The sequence below is a fragment of the Narcine bancroftii genome, chromosome 3, assembly GCF_036971445.1.
Source record: "Narcine bancroftii isolate sNarBan1 chromosome 3, sNarBan1.hap1, whole genome shotgun sequence".
In the NCBI taxonomy this organism is placed as follows: Eukaryota; Metazoa; Chordata; class Chondrichthyes; order Torpediniformes; family Narcinidae; genus Narcine; species Narcine bancroftii.
The window spans coordinates 239,689,783-239,712,873 of NC_091471.1; the positions used below are offsets into that span (position 1 = coordinate 239,689,783).

At 42.4% G+C, this 23,091-nt stretch overlaps 1 protein-coding gene across 9 annotated transcripts in view; it reads left to right on the forward strand.

Moving 5' to 3' along the window:
* Positions 1–23,091, forward strand: part of LOC138758389 (dedicator of cytokinesis protein 7-like) — a 158,981-nt gene that overhangs the window by 98,140 nt on the left and 37,750 nt on the right. For 8 of the 9 annotated variants that reach the window (XM_069927221.1, XM_069927222.1, XM_069927225.1 and 5 more), the window contains 12 exons: positions 317–456; positions 4,028–4,197; positions 8,012–8,166; positions 9,327–9,509; positions 10,729–10,855; positions 12,777–12,861; positions 14,354–14,450; positions 15,621–15,755; positions 17,034–17,186; positions 19,907–20,065; positions 21,013–21,113; positions 21,459–21,651. In XM_069927221.1, the coding sequence (XP_069783322.1) occupies positions 317–456; positions 4,028–4,197; positions 8,012–8,166; positions 9,327–9,509; positions 10,729–10,855; positions 12,777–12,861; positions 14,354–14,450; positions 15,621–15,755; positions 17,034–17,186; positions 19,907–20,065; positions 21,013–21,113; positions 21,459–21,651 (1,698 nt within the window). The remainder of the gene's footprint in view (positions 1–316; positions 457–4,027; positions 4,198–8,011; positions 8,167–9,326; positions 9,510–10,728; positions 10,856–12,776; positions 12,862–14,353; positions 14,451–15,620; positions 15,756–17,033; positions 17,187–19,906; positions 20,066–21,012; positions 21,114–21,458; positions 21,652–23,091) is intronic. The other variant, XM_069927227.1, reaches the window with a different exon arrangement.

Here is a 23,091-nt window from a genome sequence, read left to right on the forward strand (position 1 = left end):
TCCCCACCTCCTTTCACAGAGCCAAAATCAATTCTCACCATTTCTCTTATCATAACTAATTAACACCTTTAGTTTGTTGGTCTGGATTTCTACCCCTCCCATTTTTCCCCCCTTTCTCTCACAGTCTTTATTCCGATGCCTGCCTGCTTTTTGCTTATACCTTGAAGAAGGGCTCAGGCCTGAAATTTCAGAAATATATCTTTACCTCCTATGAATGCTTCAAGATCAGATGAGTTCCTCCAGCAATTACTGTGTGTTTTTACTGTGAACTATGATTGATTTGCAGCTGACACTGACATTGTACTTCAATTTTCAGAGTTCAGGCTTTTCCACTCTCATTCAAGACCAGAAGATAGCCAACATGTTTGAGATGTCGGTACCTTTTCGACAGCAGCATTTTCTGGTGGGGTTGCTACTGACCGAGCTGGCCTTGATCCTAGAACCAGATACTGAAGGGTAATAACTCCCAATTCTCATTTCCTTACAAAGTGTTCATTACATGGAGCCACAGACTCATTCTGGTGCATGTATTCAATCCCTGATTGTGTGATCTTTAAAATTAAATTAAATGTAGACATACAGCACGGTAACAGGTCCTTTCAGCCCTCGAGCCCATGCCACCCAATTGACCTACAACCCAGTATGTTTTGAGGGTGAGAGGAAATTGGAGCACCCAGAGGAAACTCATGCAGGCCATGGGGAGAATGTACAAACTCCTTACAGACAGCGCCAGATTTGAACCCATGTACCTGGCACTGTAACAGCAATGCGCTAACTGCTACACTAACTGTGTAAAGGTCAAATAATCAGCATAGTGTTACAAGTAAAGGCCAAACAATTTGCTTAAGATCTGTCCCCACTGCATAACCAGCAGTTTGAGGGTAGAATTGGACTAACCTGTGAGGAACCCTATCATGTCCTAGGTCAGCAAGAATCGGAACAGCTGCTCTTCATCACTGCTTGATATCCCAGGGAGCTGGAAGAGAGTGTTTGGATGGGGTACTGGTGATCCTGTTATTGCCATGGCAATGGTCTTGAACACTTTGCCCATGGCTGGCTTAATTTTCAAAGCAGCATCTGGACAATAATTTTGTTGCTGTTTGTAAGATGCTATTGACACAAAGCTTTGTATTGTTAATTGGTAGAACAATTTGAAAAAAATACAAACTTGCATGTTTTTCTCCAGTATGTTTTATCTTATTCTTGTAAAGGCACCGAAGGAGACCATTTGGCTCATTGTGTCCATGTCAGCTGCCATGCAGCCATCCCATCAGTTCCATATCCCCTTTCTTTATTTCAGTTTTCAGATTGTTGTCAGAGTTACATACATGACACCAAATACAACAATGAGGTTCTTTTTCCTGTGGGCAAGGTAAAATGACCACTTATTAGTCGTGCAAAAAAAACTGTACACATACATGTAAGCAGTTAAAAAAATGTAAACAAGCTGTGCAAAACAGAGAGGGGAAAAAAAATCAAAAGTAAGAGTCTTTAAATGAGCCCCTGATTGAGTTTGTCATTGAGGAGTCTGATGGTAGAGGGGGAGCAGCTGTTCCTGAACCTGGTTATGCACATCTTGTGGCCCCAATACCTCTTTCCTGATGGTAGCAGCAAGAACAGAGCGTGTGCTAGATGATGTGGATCCTTGATGATTGCTGCTGTTCTTCGATGGCAGTGATCCCTGTAGATCAGGGGTGTCAAACTCAAATTCACGGAGGGCCAAAATTAAAAACTTGGACTAAGTCAAGGGCCGAACTAAATATTTATTGAAAATTTTCAACAACATCTGCATGTTTTCTCTTCTTTCAACATATGTAATGTTAAACTTTAGGATATAACTTTAGGAGGATAATGTTACAGGTCAGGAGTAGGTAGCTCAAGTTCACCCTTTGCTTGACCTGAGGGAAACATATTTGGTCCCTGTGGAGATGTAGTCAGCATTCACAGGCTGTGTCCATTTTGGCCTGCATCAGGACTCAGCATTTCCTGCTCACTCCTCAGGCTCTAGGCCTCTATTCACCATCCCTCTACCTGACCAGTCCTTTACCCAACCTCTACTCACCCCTCACTCCACTCGCTCTGCCTCTACCCACCACATCCTATACACGCCCCTCTACTGCCTCTCCCCTCAACCTGTTCCTCCCTCTACCCGTCTCTCACCCTCTAATCTCCCCTCCCCTACTCGCCTTGCCCCTCCCCTTTTACCTCTTCCCTATCCACCCCTCCTTCTACTCATCCCTCCCTATAACTGCCCCTCGCACCACCATAACTGCCCCTGCCCATTATTCCTCACCTACACCCTCTGCCCACCCCTGCTTACCCACCCACTCAGGCCCAGCGCGCTGCTGATCAGCCTTTGCGGACAGCCACCATCTCTCTCTTCACGTGCAGGGCTGAACCAGCCGTCCCTGGGGTCTGCGCGGGTGCAAGCGCTGAAGGCCATGGCGACCGGGAGAAGTGCGCTCGCGCTGTGGAAGGGCCGTCCGGTGCCAGTCGCGCGCGGCTCGCACTGCCCGGGGGCCGTGCGCAGCCTGCCATGCCCGTCGCGCCGACAGGAAATCACAGGCGCTCGCCAATCCGCCGCACCGCTCGACAGGTGGGAGAAGTGACTGGTTGTGCGGGGAGCCTTCCAACTGGCTTGCCGGCTGATGACATCGACAGACTTCTCGTGTTACAATTTCTCGTGTTACAATGGGGAAGGATGTGCAATTAAGGGGGAGGATGGTCGGGGTGACATTACCAAAAAACAGCATCGGCTCTCGCTGCAGGGCGGGCCACCTCTAATACATTTTTGAAATGATCTTGCGGGCCAAATATAATTATATCGCGGGCCAAATATAATTATATCGCGGGCCAAATATAATTATATCGCGGGCCAAATATAATTATATCGCGGGCCAAATATAATTATATCGCGGGCCAAACTTGGCCCGCGGGCCAGAGTTTGATATGTGTGCTGTAGATGTTCTCAATGGTGAGGCAGGTTTTGCCTGTGATGTCCTGGCTTGTGCCCACTACCTTTCGCTGGGCTTTCTGCTCCGGGATCTTGGTGTCCTCATACCAGACTGTGATGCAGCCGGTCCATGTATGATGCAGCCGTTCCATGTATGATGCAGCCGGTCCATGTATGATGCAGCCGGTCCATGTATGATGCAGCCGGTCCATGTATGATGCAGCCGGTCCATGTATGATGCAGCCGGTCCATGTATGATGCAGCCGGTCCATGTATGATGCTGCCGGTCCATGTATGATGCTGCCGGTCCATGTATGATGCAGCCGGTCCATGTATGATGCAGCCGGTCCATGTATGATGCAGCCGGTCCATGTATGATGCAGCCGGTCCATGTATGATGCAGCCGGTCCATGTATGATGCAGCCGGTCCATGTATGATGCAGCCGGTCCATGTATGATGCAGCCGGTCCATGTATGATGCAGCCGGTCCATGTATGATGCAGCCGGTCCATGTATGATGCAGCCGGTCCATGTATGATGCAGCCGGTCCATGTATGATGCAGCCGGTCCATGTATGATGCAGCCGGTCCATGTATGATGCAGCCGGTCCATGTATGATGCAGCCGGTCCATGTATGATGCAGCCGGTCCATGTATGATGCAGCCGGTCCATGTATGATGCAGCCGGTCCATGTATGATGCAGCCGGTCCATGTATGATGCAGCCGGTCCATGTATGATGCAGCCGGTCCATGTATTTCTTTCAACAAGCCCATCAACTGTGATTCTCTTTGCTATTAACCTGCACTAAGGATAAACTTACAGTAAGCAATTAACCCTTCAACGAATCGAGGAGGCAAAATGGAGCATCCAGAGGAATCTCATATAGTGGCAAAGACAATGTGCCATCCATGGATACCATCCAAGGTCAAGATCAAACTGGGCCCCTGGAGCTATGAGGCAAAAATGACTCCTCTCTCAGAGAGAGCCTGAGGCAATCATTACCTCTTCTCCTTGTTGAAGGCTTGTGTTTGTATTTGGGTTCCTGACCTTGTGTGTGTACATTTTTCTTCCAGGTTGTTCTTTCTGCATAAAAAGGCGATTGGTGCAATCCACAACCTGCTATGCAGTCACGATGCAGATTCTCGGTACACCGACTATGAGGTAAAGGCCAATGTTGCAAAGCTCTATTTACCGCTGATTGGCATCGTGATGGACACCCTGCCTCAGCTGTACGATTTCACAGGTAAGAAAAAAAAAAACTAATAGAGGCTTTCCTTAGCGAGCAGAGTTAAGCATAGTTCAAGGTTCAATACATTGAAGTACAGTGCCGTGAGGATCTGACCTCCCATTGCAGATGAATTGTGTGTTCTCAATAGACAATAGGAGCTGGAGTAGGCCATTTGGCCCATCGGGCCAGCACCGCCATTTTAGATCATGGCTGATCATTACCATCAGTACCCCTTTCCAGCCTTATCCCCATAACCCTTAACTCCGTTACCCACAAGAGTCTTATCTAACTCTCTTTTGAACATAGTCAGCGAATCCGCCTCTACCACCCTCTATGGCAGAGCATTCCACAGATTCACACTTCTCTGGGTAAAAAAATGCTTTCTCATCTCCGTCCTAAAGGGCCTACCCTGTATTCTTAAACTATGCCCTCTAGTCCTCGTCTCCCCCATCATTGGGAACAAGTAATCAGACTTCACCTTGTCTATCCCCCTGATGATTTTGTATACCTCAATCATGTCCCCCCTCATCCTTCTAAACTCCAATGGATACAAGTCCAGTTTTTCTAGCCTTGCTGCATATGACAACCCTGCCATCCCTGGAACTAACCTTGTAAATCTGCGCTGCACACCCTCTATAGCTAGTATGTCCTTCCTCAAGTTTGGAGACCAGAACTGGACGCAATACTCCAGGTGGGGTCTCACCAGGGCCCTGTATAACTGCAGAAGGGCGTCTCTGTTCCTATACTCCAATCCCCTCTTTATGAAAGCCAACATTCCATTTGCCTTCTTCACAGCTTTCTGAACCTGCATGCTAGCATTCAGTGACCGGTGAACAAGTACACCCAGATCCATTTGCACTTCCCCACTCCCTAGCTTGTCTCCATTTAAATAATACTCAGCTTTCCTATCACTTCCCCCAAAATGAATAACCTCACATTTGTTCACATTGAAATTCATCTTCCATTTAGCCGCCCACTCCTCCAGCCTGTCCAAGTCCCTCTGCATTTTCCTTACATCCTCCTCACACCCCACACCGCCACCCAGTTTAGTGTCATCTGCAAATTTGCTCATGTTATTTATAATCCCCTCATCCAAATCATTAACATAAATTACAAACAACTGAGGACGCAACACCGATCCCTGAGGCACTCCACTCGTCACATCCTGCCATTCTGAAAAAGACCCATTTACTCCAACCCTTTGTTTCCTATCTCTTAACCAATTTCCTATCCATGTCAGCACCTTACCTCCAATACCATGCTCCCTGATCTTGCCCACTAGACTCCCGTGCGGTACCTTATCAAAGGCCTTCTGGAAGTCCAAATACACCACATCCACTGGCTCTCCCGAGTCCACCCTCTTTGTCACATCCTCAAAAAAATTCCAGAAGGTTAGTCAAGCATGACTTACCCTTAAGGAATCCATGCTGACTAGCCCATATACTATTATTACTGACTAAGTGTTCTGCTATTTCTCCTTTTATGATGGACTCCAATATCTTCCCCACCAGGCTAACCGGTCTATAATTTCCCGTTTTCTCCCTCCCTCCTTTCTTAAAAAGCGGCACCACATCAGCCACTCTCCAGTCCTCAGGGACCTCCCCGGAATCTATGGAACTTTGGAAAATGTCGACCAGTGCCTCCACAATTTCCATAGCCACCTCTTTAAGCACCCTAGGATGCAGCCCATCAGGCCCTGGGGATTTATCAGCCCTCAGTCCCAACAATTTACTCATAACCTCCTGCTTCTGGATCCGGATATCCATTAGATCCCCTACCTCCCCAGTAAAGTTCTCCAAGTCTCTTGGTACCGCATGACCACTACCCCCTAACTGACTATAACCTATATCCTTCTTGGTGAAGACAGTTGCAAAGTATTTGTTAAATTCCTCTGCCATCTCCTTGTTTCCGGTAATAATTTCACCCTTGCCCATTTTCAAAGGGCCAATTTTAGACCGAACCAATTTCTTCCTCTTCACATACTTAAAAAGCTTTTGCTATCCTCCGCAATATTATCTGCTAATTTCCTCTCATACTTCATTTTCCCGTCTCTTATGGCTTTCTTAGTTACCCTCTGATGTTCTTTGAAGGTTTCCCAATCCTCTAATTTCCCACTCCGCTTCGCTATCTTATAATTACTCCCTTTGGACTTGATAATGCACTTGATTTCCTTAGTTAGCCAGGGCTTCCATTTGCATCTCCTCGAGCCTTTCCTCCACTTTGGAATAAATTTGTCCTGAATCCTGTGAAAAATGTCCATAAAAACCTGCCATTTTTCCCCAGTTGTCCTCCCAGCTAGTGTATCTTCCCATTTTATTTTGGATAGCTCCTCCCTCATAGCTGCAAAATTCCCTTTATTTAACTGAAGTACAGATGCTTCCGACTTCCTTTCCATTTCCCTTTCTAATTGCAGCTTAAAAGTAACCATACCATGGTCACTATTCCCTAATGGCTCCCCTACATCAAGGTCACTTGTTAAGTCTGCGTCGCTGCACAGCACCCAGTCCAGAATCGACTTCCCCCTGGTAGGTTCCTCCACTAGCTGTTCCAAGAAAGTATCTCGTAGACATTCTATAAACTCGCTCTCTTGTGTTCCTGCCCCTGTCTGATTATCCCAGTCCACCTTCATGTTGAAGTCCCCCATAACTACCGTATTGCTACCACTTTGACATGCCACTCTTAATTCCTGATTTATACTACTACCGTTATCTGAGCTACTTTTCGGAGGCCTGTAAATGACCCCCATTATATTCCTCTTGCCCTTGCAATTTCTTAATTCAATCCAAACAGACTCTACCTCACCTGTTTCAATGTCCTTCCTTTCAAACGCCTGAATCTCATTTCTTACCAACAGAGCTACCCCACCTCCTCTTCTTAACTTTCTGTCCTTTCTAAAGGACGTGTACCCTGGAACATTTATTTCCCAATCCTGCCCTTCCCGCAGCCATGTCTCCGTTATTCCGACAATGTCATAACCTCCCATCGCCATTTGCGCCTCAAGCTCATCCATTTTATTCCTTACACTCCTTGCAAAATGCTTGCATCAAACTTTTACAGTAAAAACCCCTGGTATCCGGCAACTGTGGGGATTGGTAGATGCCATTAAGTGAATTTTCTGGTTGTTTGAGGTTGTGTGTTGTATGATTGGCAAACTAATAGCAGGGGATGCCAATTTTAAACTTCAGTTTTTTTAACCTGTTTAATTTCCACAATTTTTTCTTGCTGGTTGCTTGAATTTTGGATAACGGGGGTTTTACTCTATAGATTCAGTGGAAACAGCCAAAAGCTATTTGCAGCAATGATACCAAACAAAGTTTGACACTGACGTACTAAATATAAGCAAAAGCTTGGTCAAAGAAGCACATCTTAAGCTATGCCTTAAGAACTTAGAGATTTATGAAAATAATTTCAGGATTTATGGTCGAGGATCTGAAGACAAATCCTCTAATGGTGAACAAAGAAAATTGTCTAAATCAAAGGAAATACAAATGTCTGAGGACTGTGTAGATGGAAGATTCTCCAAAAATTAAGAGGGTTAAAGGCACTGGAGGGATTTGAGAAGATCATTCAATAGAAATTGAACCAAGCTTGTGAAGGAGGAATAAGGGGGAAGAAGATTATAGAATTCAAAATAAAAGCGTAGGAGGAAAAAGTACAATGTTGAAATGTTGTTGGAAGCTGTGGTGATTGGTGTTCTTGTGAGCAGTGTGGGGCATTGCAGTGGTAGGAATTATCATCCTCCTTCAAAGATGTAACGAGACAGGAAGTGTGATGTGATCACTGGAAGAATTGCCTTCACTCTCATCACCATGCACCTGTTCCTCCACAGAAAATGGCAACCAGAAGGGGCGCCTGGCTGCTTCAGCGGTGGATGCAGTAGAAAGTGAGAACAGCAGCATGATCAGTCAGACCGTTGCCATGGCAATAGCAGGATCGCCTGTACCCCACCCCAACAGAAACGCCCCTTTCCAGATCCCTGTCATGGTAGGATAACAGATGGTGATGGCACAGCAGATAAATGAGCTTGTTTCAATTTATGATGATTGGTTTATTTATTTGCGTTCAGTTACCAGTTAATTCATTACAGATAAGTCTGGTGTAAGATCCGATTTTACTGACTGATTACTGAATCATTATCATAGCTAGCTCTGGTACTTCTCCCCAGGTGACTTTATTTTTCTAGTAAATTTGTCCAAATATTTAACATCAAAGTCAAGGCTGCCAATATTCAACAACAAATGCATGCCAAGGATGGTTTAAAAAAATAAGCACAAATTGTCAGGAAATACAGCAGAAAAAGGGGGGGGGGGGGCTGATAGATTTATCCAACAACTCCTTACGACAGCGTAGGTTTGATATTATTCTCGTCAAGTCATCTGTCATCTGATTGCACAAGTACAACCTGATGAAACAACGTTCTCCGGTCCTCAGTGCAAAACACGCAGACAAATAATACATATGCAGGAAAAGTATTCATATACACAAATAAATAAATATTGTTTTGGGAATATGAGAGTCTCAGAGGTTACTGTGAGCAGTTAGTATGACATAAATATGTTTTCAACTAGAACAGGAATTTTAAATAGAATGGACTTATGAATGGAATAGTGAAGTTATAACCCCTGAAATTAGTTGATGGGTAGAAGATTTTATCATGGGATGAGTGCTGATTTTTTTTTCTCACATGCAGGCGTAAAAAATGAGTTCCCTTACTTGTATTGTTTCTTGCTCTTTGCATCATTTGGCTCAAGGAAGGGGCTTGTGACAGTAAAATCATTACATAGAAAATCTGCTGTGCTGCCAAGTCACACACGTATGATTGTGGATAGTACGTTAAGAAGATAGAATTTTCTTTAAGCTGTTCATTTTTATCCAGATTACTTGGCTTAGCAAATTAGTCGTAATAATACTAAGTTCATAATATTAGTTCATAATGATCCATCATTATTTATTAGACTTTATGAACTGCTTTGCAGTTCAACTGTGATCATAGAGATGAATGAATTGCATTACACAAATGTGCTGGAGAAACTTGGCTTTCTCCAGTACATCTGTGTATTGCACTTGACCCCAGCCCCTACAGATTTTCTTGTTTAACTCCATGTGGCAGGATGAGTTGTAACGCAGCCTCTGTGTTTTTGTAGCCCAGCAGGCAGTATGCCACACTGTCTGCCGAATCTAGTCGCATCCTTCTCATCTGTTTCCTTTGGGTCCTGAAGAATGCAGATGAAGAGATTCTGCAGAAGTGGTTCACAGACCTTTCAGTGTTCCAGCTAAACCGTCTGCTCGACCTATTGTATCACTGTATATCATGCTTTGAATACAAGGTAAATTCAGTGTTGGAGATGGAAGTCTCTGTTTGCTCATTTTCAATAACTTTCCAGTTTTTCTTTGGGCAGGCTAGGAGATGATCCATTAAGTTATGTCGCTGTGTCCTCTGTCTGCTGCTAAGTGAAAGGTTGGAAATCTTTGCATTTATATCCTGCCTTTAAACCAAAAAGATTCCAAACAACTTCAGATAAGTGTCATCAGAAAATTTGTGTGAATACTATTATTAGGATGGGGCCTTCACAAGAAGGAATCAAAAGTTTAATATTAAATTGTTAATATTAAATAAGGGCTGTTTTAAAGTCATCATCAGTTGTCATATTTGGAGATGTAACTGGTATTTTTGATGAAATGTCATTTTCTGATATCCCATCCATCTAAAGTTAAACATGATAATCTATACAGACAGAAATATTAAATTAGACTTGCTACGAGATCTAAAATGTAATGTCTTTAACCTTTTAACTTCTGCACTATTCTCAACATCTTGCCATGTTCTGGTCAGAGCTGGATTCCAAAGATTCATACCATAGCCAACGTGTGTCTGAGGAGTTTCTGAAAGGCCCAAAGTTAGATACGATATGTTCATTGTCAAACTTTGAGTTGGAACCTGAACCTCCATAGGGTGAACATTTTAGGGAAGCTGACGGAGTGAAATACTTCCATTTCCTTCTGCTAGAGCTTTAATGCTGTAAATGATCTTGGTTAGAACTGATTGAAGTAATGATCCCACAATTCTGTGGGTTAGTACGAATCATGGGTTTTTGTGCCTGAGCCCCCGATGTTTGTTTTAAAAGCTCCAAGCTGAATATCATTGCTAATCATCACTCAACATTTCTCAATTTTGATTCTGGCTGTGATACAGTAACTTTTCACTTGAATTCCTTAAACCATAGTCCTGTGTTTAGCTTATGGCAAGAAGAAACTTCCAAGTACATCTGGGACAAAGGAATCATTTTTAAAAAATATGACTCGAAGTTGCTGAACCACACAGATTTTTAAATCTAGGATAATAAAATATTTGTGAAGATCGTAAAACAGAACTAAGGAGCTCACAATAATGACCAGCCACACCTGCTCCCTTGCTGCAGAATAATGCTTCTCCTCCGTATTTTCAAATTAAATAAGGCAAGAATAAACAGGTTTCGGCTAAAGATAAGGAAATCTACTGTGGGTTTTAAAATATTCATGTGGTGGTTGTATTTTTTTTTGTTTCAGGGTAAGAAAGCCTTTGAACGGATTAATAGCCTAACGTTTAAGAAATCTCAAGATATGAAAGCTCGGCTAGAAGAGGCCATTCTTGGCACTGTAAGTGCTCGACAGGAGATGGTACGGCGGAGTCGAGGTATGCAGGAATTCTTTCCAATAAATAGGTCCTTCCAGCATTTATGATTTAACTTCCCAGACTTGGACAAAAGTATCGTCTGGTGCTTGTTTGTTTGAGGCAGAGCTGTCCTGTAAGGTGCTAAACCAGCCAAATGCTCTCTCAACCCATTCTGTTCAAGCAGATGTTTTGTATGCGTGAGCCTGAACTGGGTGCGTCTTAATCGAACACCTGTACTCCTCCGGTCCTCGAAAAAGACAGCCAGCAAAAAGCAACCAATAAAACCAATGGAAAGGTGGGGGTGAAGTTTGGTGTCCATTTGTGCCATCTGAATGCAGATTACTGCACGTTAACTGAATGCCAGTTAATTTTGTTGGATACGCCTCCTTCATTGGTTCCACCCACAATGTTAACATCCCCGCCCCCATGATGCTGCACAACTTGCTGAGTTCCTCTAGCAGATAAGAGTGAAATTAAAAAAAGTCTACAGATGCTGTGATTGAAGTCGAAACACAAATGCAGGAGGAACTCAGCCAGTGTCAGGAGCAAAAGATATATTACCAATGTTTTGGGCCTGAGCCTTCCACAAGGTATTCCAGCAGATTGTTTGTTGATCTATATTCCAGTATCTGCAGTCTCCCATGTGTCTTCATTGTCTTTGTTCAGAGAGCAGCAGAGTTCAGCAGTTTTCACCTCACCCAGCAATGTCCCTGTCAGCTGGAGATCATAATCAAAATTGTAGAAAGGATTGTGTGGCCCTGATATTGTCTGAGGTTAATTTAACTGGTGGAATGTGGAGGGAAGTAAAACACAAGATCAGTCAACTCATAGTTCCCTGTTGTGGCAAAAAAAATAAATCTGTTCAGTTGTTTGTTTTTAACACAGAAATTTTTCCATTCAAAATTTTTTTCCTACCTTCCGGTGTGGCCGTTCACACACGAACGATCAAAACTCAATCTCCCGTCCCTAGCGTGATTTTACACTGAATATCAGAAGTGCGGTAGGTAAAGAGGCGAGACTTGCAACTACGTGCGCTATTCATTAACCCATTGTGGCGGGCTGCCTGCAGTTCAGCTTAGACTGCAGGCAGCCCGCAAAATTGTCTAGGGCTGCCGCAGGAAAAATTTTGGAATGGGAATGAGTCGCTTATTTCCATTCTGAACTTCTTACACGGCCTGCGTTGTGGGAATTTTGCGATAATTTCCCGTTCGCAGCAGCTGTGGAAAAACCATAGTGGAGAAGGCTACAGGAAGGCAAATGTGAGGGGGGTTGAATTTAGGAGCAGGGAGGTTATGCTGCAACAGTACAGGGTCCTGGCGAGGCCGCACTTGGAGAACTGTGTGCATTTCTGAGCTCATGACTTGAGGAAGGATGGACTGGCTTTGGAGACAGTGCAGCGGAGGTTCACCAGCTTGATTCCAGAGATGAAGGGGTTTAGCCTATGAGGAGAGATTGAGTCGTCTGGGGCTACTTGCTGGAATTTAGAAGAATGACAAGGAATCTTATCGAAATATATAAAATTATGAAGGATTAGATAAGATAGAAGTAAGCAAGTTTTTTCCACTGGGAGGTGAAACGAGAACTAGAAGGCATAGCCTCAAGATTCAGGGTAGTAGGTTTAGGATGAAGATGAGGAGGAACTGCTTTTCCCAGAGAGTGGTGAATCTATGAAATTCTCTTGCCCATGAAAGCAATGGAGGCAACCGTAGTAAACATATTTTAAGACCAGATTGGATAGATTTTTGCAGAGTAGGGAAATTAAGGAATATGGGGAAAGGGCAGATAGGTGGAGAGGAGCCGATCATCAGATCATCCATGATCACATTGAACAGACTCGATGGGCTGAATGGCCAACTCCTCCTCCTATTACTTATGTTCTTAATAGAGAGAGAATAACCTATGAGCAATTAATCTGAATCAATTGTTTTCCAATTTGTTGTAGAGAGGAGCCCATATGGAAACCAAGAAAATGTTCGTTGGAGGAAGAACATAACCCATTGGAGGCAGAATGCAGATAAGGTTGACAAGTAGGTGTCTGCTTCAACAACTTTTGAGTCCTTGCATCTGGAGAAGCAGTGGATATGAGGCTTTTGATGTCATGAAGAAGAATGATAAACAGAAAGGGGAATAAAAATTTTCCAGTAAGGGAAAGGCTGAACAAGCACAAGACTTTGTAAATTAAACTGCAAGGTTCAATTTAGTGTCATGTAATAAAGACAGTGCAATACTACTTAAAATTTGCTTTAGTCTGCCATAAGGCAGGCAGATTCACCATCTGCAGAAATTGGCTGGTGGCTCCTACAAGACAGATAAGGAGAAGCAAAAAGAGAGTCCTCTCAGAGAAACTGAGTGTCCGTGGATTTGCCTCCAGTCCTCCCACAGATACACAGAGTCCAGTCCAAACCATCAGCAGCCCGAACTCCAGATCTGAACCTCCAACACAATCAGGAATCTTTCAGCGCCCTTGGCAGGCTTTCCTGGTACCCCTTCGACCAGTCTTGACCCAGCCTCCAGCAGTCTGCAGCCTGAAGTGAATCCCTCAACCGCAGTCGCCAGCAGCTCGCAGCCTGCATAGGCTCCTTGCCTCGAGTCTCCAACAGCCTGCAACCTATGTGTTTTTTCAACCTTAGAACTCCTCACTGGTCTGCCGCCGAGATCACCATCCTGTAGGACATCTCCTTACCTTCTCCTTCTCAAGCAGGAGGTGGTGTCCCTGTGTTCTGGTGCCCTATGCAAGGCCTTTGGCACTCCATTTAATATGTATCATTATCTTGGTCAACTCCTGAATGAAAATCAAAAACTACACATGCTGGAAATCTGAAATGAAAACAGAAAATTCTGGAAAGACTCAGCAGGTCTGACAATAGTGAAACTGCTTCTTTTTCCACATCTGACCTGCTGAATCTTTCCGGAGAGTTCTGTTTTTATTTTGATTGTCTCTTCATTTTTCTTTTTGTGACTAAAAACATTCCCATCTGGTTCCCATCCCGTTCATAGTATGGCCCCCTGTTTGCTTTTGCTTATTCCAAGTTCAACATGAACAGAAATGAACATATCTGACTTGGTACTGAATGTGTGAATGTAATGGGACCTCACTCTCTACCTCTACTCTTCCACTGTAGGAAGGTTACATTTGTGTTTAAGCCTGCTCTTCACTCCCAACTATATCATGCACCTTCCACTTGCCTCAAGTGAAAAGGCAACAGAAATTATCAATTTATCTCATCAAACAGACCATCCACTGAGGTTCTGCTGCTCTATGCATTATTTCCCCATTTCCTGCTTTTTCTCAGCCCAGATGCAAGGTAAATTAAGATTTTCGAAAGGAAGATCTTTGGGGGTTTTAATATTAAGGGACATGGAAAACAGCAATAAATCAGTCTGGTAAAGAACTATAATGCATTGCAGAATCCTGGAGAAGGCCTGATGTACCAAAATGTTTATTTTCTACATTGACTGCTTGATTTTAATTCTTCTTCTCTCTTTTCTCTCTCCTGCCTCCCACCCCCCCAACCCCAGGACAAAATCTGAAATGGAACATGATGCCTTGGTGGATGGGAACCTGGTTACTGAAGCTAACCTTGTGATCTTGGACACTCTTGAAATCATTGTGCAGGTAAAGCATTAAAGTTTCTGATATCTGAGCTATAGGGTGAGTGTAAATGGATATTTGTATCCTTCGCTTTTGGCACAGTCAAACTAAGAAACTGAGATGCCGAGCTCAGGACATCACAGGCAAAATCCTCCCCACTATGGAGAACATCTACAGGGAACGCTGCTGTCGGAGAGCAGCGGCAATCATCAAAGATCCACACCACCCAGCACACGCTCTGTTCTCACTGCTGCCATCAGGAAAGAGGTATCGGTGCCACAAGACTCACACCACCAGGTTCAGGAACAGCTGCTCCCCCTCCACCGTCAGACTCCTCAACAACAAACACAATCAGGGACTTATTTCAGGACTCTTGTGCACTTTATTGATTTTTAAAAAAACTCGCTCTCTATTGCACACAATCAGTTTGTTTATTTGATACAAATACATTTTGTAGTTTTTGTTGCACTACCATTAAGTGATAATTCTGCCTGGCCCGCAGGAAAAAGAATCTCAGGGTTAAATGTGATGTCATGTATGTACTCTGACAATAAATCTGAAATCTGCTTCAGTTACATGAGAGTAATGTAAAGCAGAGAACAACCTCAGTTTCATGTATCGTACAGTTAATGTAAAACTGTTGATGGAATCATGGCCGTATAGAAACATAGAAGATAGGAGCAGGAGTAGGTCACTCGACCCTTCGAGCCTGCTCCGCCATTCAACGAGATCATGGCTGATCTTAAAGTTCATGGTTCGTGATCTTAAACTTTATGGTTGTTTTAAAAATACGCACAATTAATGGATCTGCCGAGTCATTTTAGGAGGCACTGGAGTTCAAAAGCAGTTTGACATCTCAGATCGAATACATGGTACTTTGCAGTGAATCTGCTGTATCATTGGTTCAGGAGAATGGATGTTTTTGGTTTTGGCTGTAAAGCACTAGTGATCAGCCACTGCTCTAGGAAAGGAACAAGGAATGATCTTTGAGTACCATGTCATGAACAGAAATTTATCAAAAGCTTTGCTTAAGTCCAACTGGGTTAAAGAGAAATAAATTAGGAATGGGTACATAATAGAAATCAATTACATAGGAATGGTTGCATTGAAAGTAATGAAATATTGCAGCTTGGCTGAAACAAATGTATTCTATTTTAGAGTATTTCCCAACCCTAACTCTTTTGTCTTTTACAGACAGTTATGGTGACAGAATCCAAAGAAAGTGTGCTGACAGGAGTGTTGAAGGTCATTTTACACAGCATGGCCTGTAACCAGAGTGCCCTCTTCCTGCAACACTGCTTTGCTTCCCAACGGGCACTGGTCTTCAAAGTAAGTGACCCACTTTTGCCAACCTAATGCTTTAAATTCAAGTTCATGTCCCAAGATGTAGTATAAAAAGTTAGCGTAATAGTAGTTAGTGCCAACGCTATCACAGTGCAAGCAACCCAGGTTCGAATCAGGCATTGCTTGTAAGGAGTTTGTATGTTCTCCCCGTGTCTGCTTGGGTTTCCCCAAATGCTCCAATTTCCTCCCACCCTCCAAAACATTTGGGGCTGTAGCTTAATTTGGGTGGAAAGGGTTTAGATGGCCAGAATCGGCTTCCACCATCTTGTAAATGAAATTTAATTTAAAAGTTTAAACATTTGTGATCAGACCAGTAAATATTTTCAGACACAGCAAAAATGCAGAATTGCAGAGAGAGATTGGTTGATGTGGATCAAAGGGAGCATCATTTTCCTGCTTTGAGGTTCATTTGGGAGTCTGATAATGGCAAGAAAGAAACTGTCCTTGAATTTGGAGGTGTGAGATCTCACACTTGTGAATCTTCTTGGCTGGAAGGGGGTAAAGAGAGTGTGGGATGAATCTTTTAATATATTAACTGTTTTTTCAAAGCAGCAGGAGTTATAGAGGGAGGGGAGAGGGGTGTGTGTGATAGCCAAGGGTAAGCTCACTACCTGCTGAGGTTTCTAGCAACCTTGGGCAGAGCAGCTCCTGTTCCACACAGTGATGCAACCTGACAGGATGCTTTCTTCGAAGCACCTGGTGAAGTTGTTAAGGGAAGCAGGTGGCTTACCAAATTTCCACCAGTCTCTGATGAAGTTGAGGTGCTGAAACACTTTCTCAGCCGTTGCATTAATCTCTGAAGATATTTGCAGATAGGAACTTAAAACCATCTCCTACCTCCACCTCAGCACTGCTGATGCAGAATCGGGGAGTGAGAATAGTTCTGTGCTAGCACTTAGCTGGCCTCAGCATCCACTGGGAGCAGCCAGTCCCAGGGAAGCTCCTGATCTACCTTTCTGATCTTAAAGTAAGCCGGACTCAGCCTATAAGTCATCACCCAAGTGAGCAATGTTTGCTGTGCTTTCTGTTTTGCGTCGTGAAGCACCATGTAGTTTATCACGCGGATTCCATATGATGGGTTATCCTAAATAATTTGATTAAAAACATATCATTCTTTTTATTAGACATCTATTAAATAAGCAAATAAAATCTCTGCACTGGAATTAATGTCCCACTATGCATAGTGGGACATTAGGTCTGAAAGTGGTGAGACGATCATTTTTATCCTGCTGCTTGATGTGTCTTATGAATGCATTTGTGCAGTTTCCCGAAACGCTGTTTGAAGAGGACACTGAGCTTTGTGCTGATCTGTGTTTAAGACTCCTGCGACACTGCAGCAGCAGCTTAGGAACCATCCGATCCCACGCCAGTGCTTCACTCTACCTCCTGATGAGGCAGAATTTTGAGATTGGCAATGTAAGTACATCAGTCATTTTCTATGTTGAATATAGAAGAACAAAACCTGATTTTCAATCAAAAATAATCCAAATTTTCAGTTATTGTGTGGAATTGAATGTTTCTAATGCAAGCATGTAAAATTACCTCTCACCCCTACATCTTTATTCTTTAGAAAGGACAAGTTTCATCTTCACATCCATCCTCTCTAGATCCATCCAAGCTCTTACGATTAAATCCCTCTTATTCTAAACCAGCAGATACAAGCCTTGCCTCGAGACAATCTACCCATTCTGAGTATTAATCCAGCAAACAGTTCGTAGCACAGTAGTATCCTTCCCTAAATAAGGTGACCATCACTGTAATCTAGATGCAGTGTCGCCAGTGGCCTCAAAAGCTCTATATTCTCATCAATCATGTATTAGGTGTTATATTTTTTTCCCTGCCAAAATTAACAATTTCACATTGTGCTCCATTTGCTTGATCTTTGCTTATTCAGTCAGTCTATTTTTGGTGTGCGTGTCAATTTAGCAACTTAGTTTCCCATCTATCTCTTGGTTATCAGTAAATTTAGCAACCTATACCTTCAGAATATATTGTCATGAACATGCCACAAAATTTGTTGTTTTGTGGCAGGATCACAGTGCAAATATTGCTATAAAATTACACTTCAAAATAAATTAATTTAGTGTGGAAATAAGAGGAAGTGAGGTCATTTTTATGGTTCATTGTCCATTCAGAAATCTGATGGCGGAGGGGAAGAAGCTGTCCCTGTGCAGCTGAGTGCTTGTCTTTGGGCTCCTGTACCTTTCACCCGACGGTAGGAATGTGAAGAGGGCATGGCCTGGGAGGTGGCAGTCATTGAGGACGGAGGCTATTTTCTTAAGACACTGTCTCTCATAGATGTCCTCAATGGAGTGAAGACTGGCCAAGTTTACAACTCTCTGTAATCTTTTCCTGTCTTGTGCATTGGCACCTCCATACCAGACAGTGATGCAACCAGTCAGAATGCTCTCCATGGTATATCTGTAGAAATTTGCAAGAGTCATCGGTGACATATCAAATCTCCTCAAACTCCTCACAAAGTATCGCTGCTGGGAAGTCGTCTTCGTGATTGCATCGACAAGGAGGTCCCAGGACAGATCTTCAGAGATGCTGCCACCCTGGAGTTTGAAATTCCTAATCCTTTCCACTGCTGATTCCTCAATGAGGATTGATTTATGTTCTGATTTCCCCTTCCTGAAGTCTACAATCAGCTGTTTGGTTTTGCTAAAGTCAAGGGCAAGGTTGTGTTGTGACACCGCTCAACTAGCTGATCTATCTCCCACCTGTACACTCCTCACGATCCTGCTGACGAACATGTCATTAATATAAATTGCAAAATGTTGAGGATCCAGCACTGATCATTGTGGTACATCAGTAAGATCTTCATCCATTCTCTCAACCCTTTCACAAGCATTCATTTTCCACAATAACTTTTTCCACTTGCCCATGCACTTGAAGAACTATAATAAACTTTTCTGAGTGACCTGCTGATCTAGTCTATAAAAATTGCTTCTAACATTTTCCTTATGATGGGTGTTAAGTAAGCTATGAATTAAAAAAGTTACCTGTTTCTTTCCTGAATCTGGGGAACTTTGGAACATATACAACAAATGCATTAACTGCAAAACAAGATGTCTTTCACGTCTGGGAACTTGTCAGGACGAAGCTGCAACAATGTGCTCAGGACCAGTTCTGTGGAAATTGTGGCTTTCCCAAGTTCCTTTTCCTTTTGGTTTCTAATGTTGCACTTTTTCTGCAGAGTTCTTTCCTTCCTCCAAAATGAAGTATGGGGCAAAATACCTGTTTAATTCATTGCCATCTTGTTTTTCATTCTTATTATTCCCCATGCTCACTTTGTATGACACTATTATTCACTTCTCCAACTTTTTCTTCGTAAATGTCTGCTGTAACTCTCATTACCTGTTCTTATATTTCTGGCTATCATCCTGTGCTCAATATTTTGCTTTTAAGGAGGTGCTCAGGAGTGTGAATTTGCTATGCACATTTATCTTTAGCATTAGAAGTTCAATTTATGTATCCACAACATTGCATAATTATATAACTACATTTATTGCAGTTCTGAAGAAAGGCATCGGTTTCAAATATTAACTCTCACCTATGATGCATCTGACCCACAAACTATTTTCAGTTCTTTTTTTTGATTTTGTATCCGATTTCTAGCATTTGTTTTTTCAATTATATATTTTAGGAATATTATTAGGGAGGAGTCATGCCCCATTTCCCCTTTATCTAACCTTATTCCTCCATTTGTGATGAGCAGAAATCTGATCAAGTGGGTGTTCAAAAAGAGTTTTTCTGATTGCTGAACTGGTCTCGAAATAATTCATCTCATTGAGTCAGGAGGAAGTTTTAATTTGAACCTTGTAGTCCCATCGGTCTACAGAGGAACCACCATCTCTACTGATAGTTCATTATCACCCTGTTTTGTCATGCAGAGGCTGCGATGAGGTCTTAAGCAATGTTTATTCTACAGCAGAGACCAATCCTATGGTAAGAGCAGAAAAACATCCCAAAATTGTAGTGCTAACAGAGGAAACTAACCTGATGATCCACTCCTAGTGATTGTCTTGTTGTGCACCCACTGTAGCATAATATTTCCTGGGCGCATGTCTTGCAAACTTTGTATTTATCCTCCGATTTGAAGAAACTAAACCGAGCTTTTTATCTTCTTTAAGAATTTTGCCCGAGTGAAAATGCAAGTCACGATGTCACTGTCTTCACTGGTGGGAACATCCCAAAACTTCAATGAAGAATACCTTCGGCGCTCGCTGAAAACCATTCTGACATATGCAGAGGAAGACCTCGAACTGCGAGAGACCACCTTTCCTGAGCAGGTAAAACTCTTTAGCTTACATTGTGCCAACTCTATAAAATAGTCATGTTAGTGAAGTTGCCACAAATAGCCTGAAAATTAGAAAACAGTTCTGAACACCTCTTTTGACATTCTGACATCAGTGCATTATTTGTATTCAATGCCAACTTTATCACTTCCAAAATTAAAAGGAAATGTATGCAATCAAGGAACCCCTTTAACCAATTTTTTGTTCATCTATTGAGAGAGCTCACCATGCCCTTTTCTTCTGCATCTCCATCCAATCATATTTGTCCTAAATATTAATCAATCTTCCTGTGAAGAACATTCTGACAACTGTGTTTAATGTGTGATTATCTTCCTTGAATCTTCATCTTATACTGCTCTTGAAAACCTCTCTTGTGCAATGGTTCCTCTCTCCTGAAATCTTCCATAGGAGCTATGACTGAGTCTTTTATTCGTATGGGGTATCCTTGTAATCGTGGATAATAATTTATAATAATCATTCTATTTCTTATCTGCATATTGAGACTACACCATTTTGTGTATCCCAGAAGTTGAGTGAGCAAAACATGTACCATATTTAACAGACAAGAAAACATCTTTAACATCTAACCTGCTCCCATATCAACTGCCAGCCAAATGAGTCTCTTGACTGCAGGTTTAAATGTTTATACAGTAAAAGTCCTGGTATCCAGCACCTATGGGGATTGTTAGATGCTGGATAAAAGAACTTTATGCTTGCTTGAGATTAGGTGTGGCATGATTGGCGAACTAACGATGAGGCTTGCCAATTTTAATATTCTGTATTGTTGACCTATTTATTTCCACCATTTCTATGCCAGTTGAATTCCAGATAACAGGGGTTTTACTATATTTTTTTAATGGAAGAGTGTCTGAAATCTTTTTCCTTTTGGTTTTTTTTGTGGGATAATTTGTACATGTGGGTGTGCTTTGATATGTGTGCAGGTGCAAGACTTGGTGTTCAATCTGCACATGATCCTCACAGACACAGTGAAGATGAAGGAGCACCAGGAGGATCCGGAAATGTTGATGGATCTAATGTACAGGTCAGGGTACCTTTTGTGTCTTTTTTTTAAACACCTCGTGTCCAGAACATTTACTTTTTTTCAAGCCCAAACATGTCTGCTTTGGCATAATGGTTAGCACAATGCTGTTACAGTGGCAGTGATCGGGTCTGGAGTTCGAATCCTGTGCTGACTTTAAGGAGTTTGTACGTTCCCCCATGTCTGTGTGGGTGCTCCAGTTTCATCCCACCATTCGAAACATACGGGGGAAATGTAAAGTCAATTGGCTGTAATTGAATAGCATGACCAAGTAGGATGGAATGGCCTGTTACTGCGTTGTATGTCTAAATTTTTTTAAATTAAAAAAACACTACCTTAATTTAATAGAATTGCCAAAGGCTATCAGACATCACCGGATTTGCGCCTGACCTGGTTACAGAATATGGCAGGGAAACACTCGGAGCGGACTAACCATGCCGAGGCAGCTCAATGCCTGGTGCACTCTGCAGCACTGGTGGCAGAATACCTGAATATGTTGGAGGACTGTCGCTACTTGCCTGTGGGTTGCGTAACTTTTCAGGTAAGGGGGTGGTTTCAATGTCGTAAGGGTTATAACGGGGTAGTAGAGGACGTCTGTATAAGGTGAGGGGAGGAAAGTTTAGGGGAGATGTCAGGGATAAGTTTTTTTTTAAACACAGAGCAGTGATCTGGAATGCATTGCTGGGATGGGTGGTGGAGGCTTGTACAATATGTGGATGCAAAAAATTAGAGGATTATTGGCATGAGGTAGGGAAGATTTAAATTGTTGATCAGCTTTTATGTTAGCTGGCACATCATAGGCTGAAGGGTCTGTACTGTGCTCTAACGTTCTATAAAATGCTGGTAAGCATTCTGTAGTTTTGAGTAACAGCTACAATTGGGAAAAGCAATGTTTTAGATCATTTGTTTTTTTCAAAGTGCTTATGATCTGACAATATGCTGTTAATAAGAAATACTTTAAAGATGCCAACTTTAAATTTCGTGCAGCCGTTGTGTATGCATTTCCATGAAAAAATTCTGATCTGTCCATCCAGCTGATTGAAATTCGATTTTAAAAAAAGTGAGTTATATAACACCAGATATCCAAGCATTTCACAAGAAAAAAAATGATGGATGAGACGCTGCAGTGGCTGGAAACCTGAAATAAAAACCAAGTGCTGGGAAACACTCATTAGGTCAGGCAGCATCTGTGGAAAGAGAACCGGGGTCAGTGTTTCAGTTATGAGCCACGAGGAAAAAGTCTTGGACCTGAAACGTTAACTCGGTTTCTTTTTGATGCTGTCTACATTGCTAAATGTTTCAAACTGTGTGGAAATTTTAGAGCAGATGATCAAAAGCTGGATAAATGAGATAGGTATCACAGTCTGTCTGAAAAGAGGAAATGTACTTGGTATCTAGCAACATGATTGTCAGTACAGTAGTGGAATGAATGTGTTCATCAACGCTCATGCTTCAAGGGCTGAAGGAGATTATAGAGAAGGAAAACAAATCCTAAAGAGATTTGAAAACGAGGATTTTAAAACCCATTGTTTCGGTGGAGAGCAGTTGGATGGGTGAATGGGATAGTTAGGATCAACGTTTAGGTACTTCAGGACCATTGGCGAAGGTGACAGTAAATGGATATATATCGAACCAATTTAAATTAAGCAGGTCAACTGGGCAGGGATGTCTACTATCTCCCTCACTGTTCTCTTTTGCAATAGAACCCTTGGCAGAACTGATAAGAACAGAAAATAAAATAAAAGGGATAAAAATAAAAGAGAAGGAATATAAAATCAGTCTATTTGCAGATGATATCATAATATACTTAACAGAACCAGAAATATCAATAAAAGAATTACATAAGAAATTGAAGGAATATGGAGAAATATCGGGGTACAAGATCAACGCAAATAAAACTGAAGCGATGCCAATGAATAATGCAGATTATACAGAGTTTAAAAAAGAATCACCATTTAAATGGCAAACACAAGCAATCCGA